At 38.7% G+C, this 13,957-nt stretch overlaps 1 protein-coding gene across 1 annotated transcript; it reads left to right on the top strand.

Annotated features, from left to right (window-relative positions):
- The first annotated feature begins 7,975 nt into the window (after positions 1-7,975).
- On the top strand, positions 7,976-13,642 carry LOC122724429. Its single transcript, XM_043959386.1, has 3 exons — positions 7,976-7,991; positions 12,886-13,030; positions 13,177-13,642. Exons 1-3 carry the CDS (start codon positions 7,976-7,978, stop codon positions 13,640-13,642), a joined length of 627 nt encoding a protein of 208 aa, XP_043815321.1.
- Positions 13,643-13,957: the final 315 nt, after the last annotated feature.

Below are 13,957 nucleotides of genomic sequence, written 5' to 3'. Positions count from 1 at the left end.
GTGTTCCCAGACGATTTGCCAGGACTACCACCTGATAGGGAGATAGGGTTTGAAATCGAATTGCTGCCAGGTACCAGACCTATCTCTATTCCTCCCTACAGGATGGCGCCAGCAAAATTAAAAGAGTTGAAAGAACAGTTGCAGGACTTGGTAGATAAGGGTTTCATTCGCCCCAGTACCTCACCTTGGGGTGCTCCAGTGCTCTTTGTCAGAAAGAAGGATGGATCCCTCAGACTTTGTATTGACTACAGACAGTTGAACAAGGTCACTATCAAGAATAGATATCCTCTACCTAGGATTGATGATCTATTTGACCAGCTAGCTGGAGCAGGTTGTTTCTCTAAAATAGATCTGAGATCCGGGTATCATCAGTTGAGAGTCAGAGAGGCAGATGTGCCTAAGACAGCTTTCAGGACCAGATATGGGCATTATGAGTTCTTAGTGATGCCGTTCGGGTTGACTAACGCCCCTGCAGCATTCATGGATCTCATGAACAGAGTTTTCAGTGAGTTTCTGGATCACTTTGTCATTGTTTTCATCGATGATATTTTAGTGTATTCCAGAGATGCAGAGGAGCATGCCCAACATCTGAGGATAGTGTTGCAGACACTGAGAGAACATGGTTTGTATGCCAAGTTCTCGAAGTGTGAGTTTTGGTTGAGGAGCATTTCCTTCTTGGGACATGTGGTATCAGCAGAAGGTATCGAGGTAGACCCCAAGAAGATAGAGGCTGTAGCTAACTGGCCTAGACCCACGACAGTGACTGAGATTAAAAGCTTTCTGGGACTGGCAGGTTACTACAGGAGGTTCGTTCAGAACTTCTCGAAGATAGCGGCTCCTATGACCAAACTGACGCAGAAGAACCAGAAGTTTGTCTGGTCAGACCAGTGTGAAGAGAGCTTTGAGGAGCTCAAGCGGAGATTGACCACAGCACCAGTGTTAGCTCTGCCTGTCAGTAATGAGGATTTCACAGTGTTCTGTGATGCATCTCGAGTGGGATTGGGTTGTGTATTGATGCAGAGTGATAGGGTGATAGCTTATGCTTCTAGACAGTTGAAGAAGCACGAGTTGAATTACCCTACCCATGACCTAGAGATGACAGCAGTTATCTTTGCACTTAAGATGTGGCGACATTACCTCTACGGGGTTAAATGCGAGATCTTCACTGATCACAAGAGTTTACAGTACATCTTGAGTCAGAGAGAGCTGAATTTGAGGCAGAGGAGATGGGTAGAATTGCTCAGTGATTATGATTGTAAGATCCAGTATCATCCGGGTAAGGCGAATGTTGTAGCAGACGCCCTCAGCCGGAAGTCACTAGGCAGTTTATCCCATATAGCAGCAGAGCGGAGACCAGTTGTGATAGAGCTTTACAAGCTCTTAGAAGAGGGATTACAGCTAGAGTTGTCTGGTACAGGTGCATTGATCGCACAGATGAGAGTGACACCTGTGTTTCTGGAGCAGATAGCTCAGAGACAGCATGAGGACCCTGAGTTGATGAAAATTGCCAGGACTGTTCAGTCAGGCAACAGTGCAGAGTTCAGATTTGATAGCAAAGGGATCCTCCGCTATGGGAGTCGACTTTGTGTACCAGATAGGAGCAGTGTGAAGGAAGACATTATGAGAGAAGCTCATAATGCAAGGTATAGTGTTCACCCAGGAGCCACCAAGATGTATCAGGATCTGAAAAGGGTCTATTGGTGGCCAGCCATGAAGAAAGAAGTGGCGCAGTTTGTGACAGCTTGTGACGTTTGCCAGCGGGTGAAACTAGAACATCAGAAACCAGCAGGAATGCTTAACCCATTACCGATTCCAGAGTGGAAATGGGAGAACATAGCCATGGATTTTGTAGTGGGTTTACCGGCTACGTCCAACAGAATAGACTCTATATGGGTGATTGTGGACAGACTCACGAAATCTGCTCATTTTCTTCCCGTTCGGAGTAACTATTATGTGGATAAGTTGGCACAGGTCTATTTGGATGAAATAGTGAGATTACATGGTGTTCCAGTGTCGATAGTCTCAGATAGAGGACCTCAGTTTACCTCCCGCTTTTGGCGAAGTCTGCAGAGTGCATTGGGCACGAGATTAGAGTTTAGCACTGCTTTCCACCCACAGACTGATGGACAGTCAGAGAGGACCATCCAGACCATAGAGGATATGCTTCGACTGTGTGTGTTAGACTTTGGCGGTTCTTGGAGGCAGCATCTACCTTTGGTGGAGTTTGCCTACAATAACAGCCATCATGCTAGCATAGGGATGGCCCCTTATGAAGCGTTATATGGGAGGAAGTGCAGATCCCCTATTTGTTGGGAAGAGATAGGAGAGAAGGCTCTTGCAGGGCCAGAGTTAGTAGAGATTACCAGTAGAGTGGTGCCCATGATCAGAGAGAGAATCAGGACAGCGCAGAGTAGACAGAAAAGTTATGCAGACGTTCGCAGAAAACAGTTAGAGTTTCAGGAGGGTAATTGGGTATTGCTAAAAGTGTCTCCAATGAAAGGAGTGGTTCGGTTTGGAAAGAAGGGTAAGTTAGCCCCACGATACATTGGACCCTTTGAGATTTTGCAGAGGATCGGAAATGTGTCGTATAAGCTGGATTTACCTGCTTCTATGGAGAGAATTCACCCGGTATTTCATGTTTCTATGCTCCGGCAGTTTGTGTCAGATCCGAATCAGGTTTTGAGTGAGCCTGAGGTGGAAATTCTTACAGATCTCACCTATATAGAGCAGCCAGTGCGGATTCTGGACACACAGATCAGACAGCTAAGGAACAAAGAAATTCCGATGGTGAAAGTTCTATGGAACCACCATAATCTAGAAGAGTGCACCTGGGAGACGCGAGAGTCGATGCTCCAGCAGTATCCATATTTGTTTTGAGGTTAGTTTCCTCCGTTTCATGTGTTATTTGTTTCAGGATCATTCGAGGACGAATGTTCTTAAGGGGGGGAGAATGTAATACCCGGCTGGAGTCTGGAATCGGAATTCTACTTTTCGGTGGAGTCCGGGATGTCAGAAGTCTCTAGAAGGGTTAGATTTATGTTTTTCTACCATGTTTTGGTATGTTTTATAGTGTTAAAGTAGAAGGAACTGAGTTTTTGAGTGAAATGAACCAAGGCAAAAAAGCCAGGTTCGGCCGCCGAAGTTGAGGTTCGGCCGCCGAAGTTGAGGTTCGGCCGCCGAACATGCATGGCTTTCGGTTTCACGTGTGGCCGCCGAAGGTGGTCTGGCCAGCCACCTATAAATGGCCCTCAGTCGGTTGAAGCGGTCAGAGCACCGTTTCTTTTGTCTTCTGAGGTGAACCCCTGTCCTTTGTGAGTTTTCTTTCATGTTTTCATTAAATCATGCAAAGATTTGATTAGTTTTCATGATTATTTGAAGGTTTTAAGCTAAACACTCAAAGTTTTGAAGTTTGGAGAGTTTGAAGGCAAGTTGCTCCAAAACTCCACGTTAGGATCCTTCATCTACTTGTTTTCACGAGGTAAGTGAAGATCCTGAGCTTGTTTTTATGTTTCCGAAGGTTTTATGGGGTTTGATGGAGCGAGGTGCATGAATAGGGTTAGTTGAGAGTTTTTTATGATTTTATGTGTACAGCTTGTTTTTGTGTTGTTTGTGTTGTGTGTTTGGGGTTGTTAGCTAGTTTTTGACCCCTTTGAGCATATACATGAGTGTATGCAAGTGGAGGAAGTGAGGTGTTTGAGTTGAAGAGGAGTTTGGTGCATTTGGCGAGAGGCAGGGCAAGTTTCTGCCCTGCTGATGAACTCAAGTTCGGCAGCCGAAGGTACATTCGGCCGCCGAACCCCTGAGGAGGTGTGAGGAGGTGGTTTTGGCTGCCCAAGCTTGCCCCCGAGCTTTTGGACTTTCGGCTCTGGAGGAAAGTTTGGCCGCCGAAGGTGCCGCCGAAGGGTAGAGACTTTCGTCTCTGGAGTGCCTTTTGGCCCCCGAAACTTGCCCCCGAAAGGGTTCGGCAGCCGAAAGTGGAAGTTCGGCCGCCGAAGGTGCTTGAGTTTCGTCTTTGGAGAGGGCTTTCGGCCGCCAAACCTGCCGCCGAAAGTGTTCTGTCCAGCCTTCTTTTGCATGCTTTGCATGGATAGTTGAGTGAGTTTAAGGAGTTTCTTGGGGAGTTTATGAGAGTTGTTCATAAGCTAGTTTGGTCCCTCATTTGCGTCCATCTGTATAGGTACAGACCAGAGGAACCAGAGAGAGCAGCAGTGAGTACTGCTCCAGAGTTTCAGAGCCTGCAGAGTCAGTCCAGTTAGCCAGAGGTGAGTAGAACTAAACTTAACTCTTTTACTTGCACAATGGAATGTTTTAGCATATCTCATGCATCATGATTCTGCCATAGGTTGATTGCATTAGTAACCACGAATATGTTGCATTGCATAGTTATTTGTTGATGTGGGTGAATGCTGAATGATCCAATAGTCTCAGACAGGAAGTCCAGGAGCCTTTGACTACGCCCTGGCAGGTATAGTAAAGACCAGGAGCCTTTGACTACGCCCTGGCAGGTATATAGTAAAGTCCAGGAGCCTTTGACTATGCCCTGGCAATGGTAAGTACAGAGGTGTTATATACACATATACATATATGACAGGAAGACCAGGTGCTCGATTCTACGCCCTGGCACAGAGTTACTGGGACTATGTGGTGACAGGTTTACTCTTGATGTGGCTTGTCTGTGCTATGGTGCATTCCATGAGATCATGTTTTACTGAGATGTTTTACTGTTCTACTCACTGGGCTATAGAGCTCATCCCACTCCCTTAACCCCAGTTTTGCAGGTTCAGTGTACAGTGTACAGGGACAGTCCAGCAGAGGACAGGAAGAGTAAAGAGATTTGTAATAGCTTAGAGTGGACATGTAATATTAAAGAGCTGTAATAGTTGTGTATAAAGTTAGAAATGTGCTTGACTTAGTGATGTATGTTTTGTACATGATCTGTCTATGTATATGTTTTCCTGTATGTGAAAACCAGGCTTAACAGGTATGAGTTAACCCATCTAGAGTAAGCTCTAGTCAGGGGTACAGAGTATAGAGATAGTGCATGCACAGGTTAAGCCTTGGTTCAGAAAAGAGTTTTTATTTTCACAGAAAATGTATGATCATGTATGAGTTTTACAGGTACACAGAGAGTATAGCAGGCTTGCTACGGGTTCTGGCGGCCTTAAGCCGACCTGAATCCTAGCGCCGGTGATGGTCCATTTTGGGGTCGTTACAATTTGGACGTGCAATAAAATTTCAGATCGCGTAATGCATGTATGCCCGAATAGCATTTAGGCTAATTTCATTATTTTAGTATTTTAATATTTTATAAATTTGTTTTTAAATTAATTTAGCCTAAATTAGAAGTCAAATTCGTGTAATCCATTTAGGAAGGAGATTTCTCCAAGATAATTTAGAAAAATGATCTTTAATGTAATCTAGGTTTGACTATTTGACTATATACTCTTTCTATATTATAATTACACATTTTTATACTAGAAATATGATTTGGAGGCTATAAAAACACCCTTAAGGTGGCAGCCATGAAATATAAAATCAAAAGAGATGTTATTATGAATAATAGTTTTGTTCTTCTCCATTGTTTAGCAACTTATCAAGATTCAACCTTATGACATTCTAATATAGATTTCCTCCATGCTAGTTAACTTATCAAGAATTTCTTATGGCATTCTCAAGCTGGAATCACTTAATTATCTATATTTCTAATCACATTGGTTGGTTAGGGGTGTAGTAGAGCAACTTTTGCTCTATAATGTTCATTTCTAATCACATTTGATGGTTAGGGGTGTGGTAGAGCAACCTCTGGAAGATATTTTTGCCTTGTTCTTTGTCAAGTGTGTGTTTGAAGTTTTTTATTACGAGTTGGTCCTGAGTTCCGCATTAGTTGGTATCAGAACATGGTGATAGATAAATTCTTATTTATCTATGTTTATCTGTTTCATAAGTTTTATTTTTATTTTTTTTTTAATTTTAATTTTATCTCGTTATTTCAGTTAAAAAAAAGAATAAAGTTTTTATTTATGTTGTGTTAGACTTTGAAAAAAGAAAGAGAAGAGTGAAGAAAAAAAAATCATTTCAGTTGTTTGATTTAAAAAAAAAAAGAGGAGAGATGTCAAAATTTAATGTTTCATTCGCGAAATTTCATATTGAATTCAAAGAGGATCCCATGTATGTCGATCCTTTTACTGTTATTATGATTAAAGATTCAAGGACGAATCTTTTCGAGGAAGGAGAGAATGATACGAGTATGAGAATGACACGATTTTACAACAATAAGTTATAAATCGAAGTATTCACACTCTTTAAAAATTTAATATGGAAAGCGCCAAATCATGACAAGTCAAATCGCTTAATTCAAGACTTACGAAACGATAACTATATTTGGAAAGTATAGGAGAATAAGAAAATAAGAAACATACTCTTCAGCACATGTGGACACACAACAAAATTTCAGATCACGTAATGTATGTATGGCTGAATAGCATTTAGGCCAATTTTGCTATTTTGGTATTTTAGTATTTTGTGGAATTTATTTTTAAATTAATTTGGCTTAAATTAGAAGAAAAATTCATACAACCCATTTAGAAAAGAGATTTCTCTAAGATAATTTAGGAAAATGATCTTTATTATAATTTAGGTTTGACTATTTGACTAGATACCCTTCCTATATTTGTGGATTGAAGTATTCACACTCTTGAAAGATTTAATATGGAAAGCTCCAAATCATGACAAGTCAAATTAACATCGCTTAATTCAAGGCTTACGAGATGAGAACTATATTTGGAAAGTATGAAAGAATAAAAAAATAAGAAACACATTCTTCAACATATGTGGATGCAACAAAATTTCAATCGCCTAATATATATATGGTCGAATAGCACTTAGGCCAATTTTATGGATTGAAGTATTCACACTCTTCAAAATTTAATATGGAAAGCTCTAAATCATGACAAGTCAAATTACTATTACTTAATTCAGAACTTACGAGATGAGAACTATATTTGGAAAATATGAGAGAATAAGGTAGTAAGAAACACACTCTTCAGCACATGTGGACGTAACAAAATTTCAAATCGCGTAATGCATGCATGGCCAAATAGCACTTAGGCCAATTTTGGTATTTTAGTGTTTTATGGGATTTATTTTTAAATTAATTTGACTTAAATTAGAAGTTAAATTCGTGCAGTATATTTAGAAAAGAGATTTCTCTAACACAATTTAAGAAAATGATTTTTAATGTAATCTGGGTTTGACTATTTAACTAGATACCATTCTTATATTATAATTACACTTTCCTACAGTAAAATTAGTATTTGGAGACTATAAAAACACCTTTAATGTGGCAGCCATGAAATATAAAATCAAGAGAGATGATGTTATAAATAATATTTTGGTTCTTTTTTATTATTTAGCAACTTATCAAGGTTCAACCTTGTGGCATTCTAATATGGATTTCCTTCATACTTAGTTAACTTATCAAGAATTTTTTGTGGCATTTTTAAGCTGGAATCGCTTGATTATCTATGTTTCTAATTACATTGGTTGCTTAAGGATGTAGTAGAGTAACCTTCACTCCATAATCTTCATTTCTAATCACATTGGTTGGTTAAGAGTGTGGTAGAGTAACCTTTAAAAGATATCTTTGCCTCTTTTTTGTCAAGTATGTGTTCAGAGTTTATTATCATGAGTTGGTCCTGCATTTTACATCAAATTAGAAGATTTTAAATAATAGATCCACCCTCTAGATATCTTAGATCTATGTTATAACCTGTATACAAATATGTTGGAGGCTCATAAAAGCTAGCAACTAAGAAGAGATAGGCTGAAAGAAAATAGAACCCATGAAATCTCTTGAGATGTCATACCAAAGATGTTAATAGTAGGCTAAGAAGAAACAAACCCACATATGAACGACATAGGAAGAGAGTGATCGTCAAAGTTTTAAAGCATTAGAAAACTTGAAGAGTCACCGTTAATGGCTTTGAAGCCTGGTAAACAACCTTTAGAGGTAGACCATTCCTAAAATTTCAACTCTTTTCAACAATAAAAAGAAAAAAAAAAAAGCAGGATCTTTAATCACTCTTTTTGAAAGACGTTAGCAAAAATTAAAATACACAGTAAAATAAAATATATTTACAATTCCACTTGAAAATAGAAAAAAGAAATTTACAATATGGCAAAGAAGCCTCTGCCTGAAATAAATAAACAAAATAAAGCCAATAAAATTCAAAAAAAAAAAAAACTTGCCTAAAAGAAATAAAAAAAGAAAGCAACAATAAGAGATTCTCTAGAAAATATTACATCATTATTTTCAAATTTATGTTAATATAAAGTTCTTGTATTGATAAAAAGGCACCTAACCTAAAGATATATGTTTCTTTCAAATTTAAAGTAAATGTCTAATTGAAAATGCACAAACCTAAACACTTTCTATAATTTTTCTTTTTTTTTTTTAACTTGAATTTATCCTAAATTCAATGAAAAGGCTATTTAAACTCATTTCAAAGGGCATAATAAATAAAATTAATTATGTATAAAAAACGCTTATATGGTTAGGCAAAAAAGGGGAAATTATATTAGTATTAACGCGGTATCTAGCAGAACTGAATGACAGCAAATCATTTATATAACCTTGTCCAACTAATTTAGAATAAAGATTTAGTTATTGCTATACAAAAGAATTTTAATAATATTTGAAGAAATCAGATAGCTAAGAGCACTCATGAACCTGAGATTCCTAAATTCCAATTTGTTTAAATTTAGGGGAAAAATTTTAAAAAATTATCTTTTTATTTCAGTATATCATTTAATTTATATTAAAATAATATTTTATGATATCATTGTATTAACAAATAACAATAATTTTTAAATATTATTAAAAAAATGACATGATAAATAAAATATAATTATTAATTAATATATATTTTAAATTTTTTTAAAAATATTTTATAATTTTATTAATTTTTCATTTGAATATATATGCAATTCAATTTATTTCAAAATAATATTTTGATATATTATTTTCATAATAATATTTTTTGACGACTTTTATAATTATTATTATTTGTTAGCTCTTAATATCATAAAATATTATTTTGATATAAATTTATCTTTAAATTTTAAAATAAAAAATAATAAACTTTATACATTTCTTAAAATTTATAATGCTGTTTGATTTAAATATAATTTCAGAATTTCAAATTGTGGGATTATAAGCAATTTAATAATTTAACTTTTTGGGCCACCATCATACGGCTTCCCATTGCCCTCGGTTCTCCTACGTCCGCCGTCTTTTGTGGGGTAAGCATCCAACTCATAAGCTAGTTTTAATTTATTAATGGTATCTTTTTAAGAAGGAAAAAAAAAAAAGAAAGAAAGAAAAGGTATATTATATAACAAGAAATGAAAGAATTTATGAATAAATTAAAGGAAAAAATTTTGAAACTTGGAGAGAATATTGATGGTACAGATTACTTTCAAAATATCTACTTTAAAATATTTCCTTAACCAAGAAACATAATTTAATGAAATTAAATGTATATTTTCAAACAGTTGATTATTTAAATTTTTTATTTATTTAAATTATTAATAAATTTTAAAATAATTAAAATATTTTTATTTCTAATCAATCTATTTAATTTTAAAAATATAACTATTTAATTTTTAAATTTTAAAATTACATTTATGTAGTCTGTATAATTTTAAAATAATAACTATTTAATTTCTGTAAAAATATTTTTAAAAATTGATAAATTAATTAATTAATTTCAATAAATCATAGATTAAATATTAATTTTAAAAACAGTAATCTAATCATATAATTTCATCCCGCACTTTTTCATGTCATTAACCAACCGCTTCTTTTCCTAATGTTCTGAGATCTAGAGAATAGGGTTTATAGTGGTTGTATAAGCTTGTCCTAAAGGAGAGTATTTTTCTTCCTTTTCTTCCTTTTCTTACTTACGAGAGACGCCTAACGACCTTTCTACTACAGTGACCTATATCTCTGTCAGGCAGGTCCGTACATACAGTAGTGTCAGACCCCTCACTTATGTTAGGCGGCCATTTAATTTTTCCCAGAATAGGGCTGCGAAAGGACTGGGCCTGTTGTTCCTCTTCAAGTCCCATCACTGGGCTGGCTTTCTCCTTACTGGGCCTAGGCTTGCGGGCAGCCCGGCCTGCTACGTGTTCCGGGGCCTAAACCTGAGCTGCAGAGCAGGCCTGCCAAGGGGCGCCCCGGACTATGGGCCTGTTCTACTTTCGCGGACTCGAACCCTACCCCAGGGGGGATGAAGCCCAACGGTTATCAATTGCCCCTTTACCTCCTCAGCATTATTGCATGATTGATGAGGGGGTAAATCCCGATAACCCATTATGACCGCGCGGCCTAATGATGGCTCTTGTCAAAACGTCTCTTCTTCACTTTACCGTTTTCAAAATTCAAATCCCCAAATCTTTACAGAACCCTTGCTCTCCTTCTACCTCCTGCGCGCTCCGTTCATCCTGCCCTTCTGCCCAAATCATCTTCAAGGTACGTTTCTTACACTGCCATGGATAGCCCCAAGCTACCCGACGTCATGAATCTAGAGTCTAATGTTACATCTTCTTCTCTCGTAAATTTCTTTTCTCAAGAATATCTTGATACCCCTCTTTTTTGTATTCGGGCTCCCCTTCCTAACGAGAGGATTGTTCTTCCCGATCCTCCTCCCTTTGGTCTAATCGACCCCCAAAATGACCGTAGTTTGGTATTCTTCGTCAAACAGCGTGAATATAGCTTAACTTTTCCCTTTTCTTCTTTTTTCCTTGAGGTCTTCCGGTACTTCGGAATAACTCCCCGGATGCTTGCACCCCACTCGATCCTTTTCATGTGCTCCTTTGAGTCTGTCGGTCTGAGCTGGGGTCTCACACCTACAGCTAGATTGTTTTCAACCTTTTCCCAACTGGTCCGGGCTAGCCAGGACTTTTACTACTTTGCCCCGCGGAGGATTGTCCATCTTCTCGGGTCATATAAACTCAATCAAAGGCTGGACAGAGGGGTTCGCTGTGGTGGAGCTGAAAGGAGGCCCCAGGTCGTCTTGGCAAGTGGACCTCCCCTGGAGGGGGGGTGCCTCCGGGCTGTAATGACCTCCCCCAGCTAAACCTCTCTGAGCAGGCTGGCTTTCTCAGACTGACTTCTATTGAATAGAAGTATGATTGACTGTGCAGTTGTCGAAGCCAGTTAAAAATAACCTTTTCCGTTATCAACAATTTTACAACTGCAGATAGTGGTAAAAGGATCGAATCCACAGGGAATTGATACTTACCTATTTTCCTTAACAAGACCAAGAAAATAAACTGAAAGTAAAATAAAAGGAGGGGTTTTGAGATTGATTCAATTAAACTAATAATGAAATCAATAAAGTAAAGCGAATAATTAAAGTAAAGGAATTCAAATATGAGAAAAGCTCTAGTTGAAGAATTGGATCCACTTCAGTTGTTGGGATTGATCATTGATACTTAGGTTCCTTTGTTTGATTCAATAAATTAGTTATGGAGATGGAAGACGCTTCTCACCACCATATCTCTCCTTAAGCATAAATTAATTAGGGAACATCCTCTAACCAATCACTAATCAACAAGTTGCCAAGGAACGTCCTTGGGCCTTAGGCATCTAACAACTGTCAATTGCATTAAGAAATAGAGAGACCTAATTCTAGCTACTCAAACGCATGGTGATAGCGCTAGATCATGCAATTTCCTTAGTTTTTACACCAAGAGTTACTTGTGTTTGAACAATCCAGGCAATTACATACTTAAAACTATTCAAACTAACAAAGTATTACCTTGCAATCAAGAATCAATTGGCCATATTGATCAAAATAACAAAGCAACAATGGAATTAAGCATGAGATTGCATGAATATTGAAAAATAAAAGTTAAATAATGTGTGTTCAGATCTCCCAATCTATAAAACAACTAAAGTATCAACCAATCTTCAACTAGAAATAAAGGTTTCAGCCACTCATGGCTGAAATAAAACCAAAAAAAAGAAAGAAAAGAAGAAGGGAAGAAGGAGGTGCGGCGGTCTTGGCTTTGGAGAGAGGATGGGCGGCCGAATGTCCTTGTGCAAAGGGTTGGGCGTGCGGCTCCTTAAGGTGGTCTTTATATAGCTCTCATGTGTTGCCCTAGCTCTTTCTTGCTGCCCAAGTGCTACCCTTGCCGCCCAAGTGTGCATTAATGAGGTGGAGCCTCCTTTTGAATTTTGAATTTTGAATGTGCAAGACTTGGGGGCAAGTATGTCTACTTTGGCTTCCTTAACAAGCTGAATTTTGAATTTCAAATTTTGAATGTGCATCTTATTGAGATTTGGCTTCCTCAATAAGGAAAGAGATTCTTGAAGATTTGAAATTTCAATTTCAAATTGCTTTGCTGACTGCACTTTCCTTATTTGCCACTTTCCTTATTTAGCACTTTCCTTAATAAGCTGAATCTTGAATTTTGAATTTTGAATGCTCTTGGAGATTTGATATTTGAATTTCAAATTACTTTCCTTGTTTATCTCCTCTTCAGTTGCAACTTGACATGCTTGCTCTCCTTTGTTCCATTTTAGGCAGTTTTAAGGGCATTTTCTCCAAATTACCTCGTTATACCATTTTCTGCAGAATTAGATCAAAATCACAAAATTAAGCAGACAAAGTGTAAATTAACATCAACAACATCATGATAAAATGGTCTAAATTTGGACTGATTAATGACGTCGAGAAATGTATGTTCATGTCTAGTCTTCAGGACTGCAGGGACGCGGGTATTTTATTTTGCTTTGCTTTAACGTCTTGCCTTCTCTTTTTAATTTTTGTTGAATGCCCTTCTAAGCTGTTGGATTTCTGTTTTTTTTTTTTTTTGTAGCCTCCAAGCTTCCCATGGATAAGATCAAGCCACTGAAGAATTTCGTTCTTTCTCGGGAGAGCAAGAGGGTTGCTCTGGATGCTTTCCGAGCTGGCCGATCGGTAACTGATGCGACTCGAGAGGTGGTCCAAATTATCACCCCCAGGTCGGTCGATCGATCCATTCCTCCGGCTCCGGTCTCCTCTCGTGCCCCAAGGCCGAGATCTAAGGATCACCATTCGGGGGCTCCTAAGTCCTCCAGCTGCAGCAAGTCTGACACTGCCCCCTAATTCCCACGGCCTCCAAATCTAGGCAAGCCTCAGCTCCGTCCTCTCTGGAGCTCATAGTTATTGAGGAACCAGTTGGGGATGTGCAGCTTGCGAGGACTGAGGTCGCTCCTACATTTGAAGGTGTTCCTGAGGAGAATACCGAGGTCGTCCCTGCTTCTGATGATAGGGCTCCCGAGGGTGGAGGTGAAGTTGAGGTCGCCCCTACTGCTAAGGGCACCTCTAAGGATGGGGCCAAGTCTAGGTCTATTTCTGCTGCTCCTCGCCCCAAGAAGGCTGCTGCCAGTGGTGCTGCTACTCTCACGAAGACCACTGGTAAGCGAGCTCCTCCTGCTAAGGTTCTCACTGCGGCTCCGGCCTCGAAGAAGGCTCACACATCTCAGCAATCTGCCTCCGTGCTCCCTCCTGCAGAGAAGGAGAAAGCGCCTGTGGGGCTGTTGTCCTTTGCTCTAAACAATGAGGCGCTGAATGCTGATGAGATCACTCCCTAGTCCCCATCGAGTTTTGTTGTCGAGTTGTTGCGTGAGAGGATGTTCGGTGGGGTCACTAAGGCCTCAGACCCTCACTTGCTTGCTCTCACCGGTCTCCTAGCTTGCTCTACTCGGGAGCAGGTGGCTTTTTGCTCTCGGACTCAGGAGCAGCTAGGGGATACGGTTTGGGAGATGCTCCTCATGGTGAGATGTGTTCTTTTTCTTTTTCATTTTAGCTTATTTTTGTTAGTGTATTTGCCCTAGGCCATTATCTTGGACTTTTTTGTATGTCGTTTTGATTATTAATAAAAGAGATTTTACTATCATTATTATTTG

Source organism: Manihot esculenta, chromosome 8 (assembly GCF_001659605.2).
Source record: "Manihot esculenta cultivar AM560-2 chromosome 8, M.esculenta_v8, whole genome shotgun sequence".
In the NCBI taxonomy this organism is placed as follows: Eukaryota; Viridiplantae; Streptophyta; class Magnoliopsida; order Malpighiales; family Euphorbiaceae; genus Manihot; species Manihot esculenta.
The sequence above is the reverse complement of the archived record's forward strand: the minus strand, read 5'-3'. Positions and strand labels throughout refer to the sequence as shown.

Bases quoted from the DNA above. Each gene is read 5' to 3' on its own strand.
- LOC122724429 (XM_043959386.1), top strand. The intron at 13,031-13,176 runs GTCGGTCGATCG...CTCCAAATCTAG, and splicing joins GTCCAAATTATCACCCCCAG to GCAAGCCTCAGCTCCGTCCT.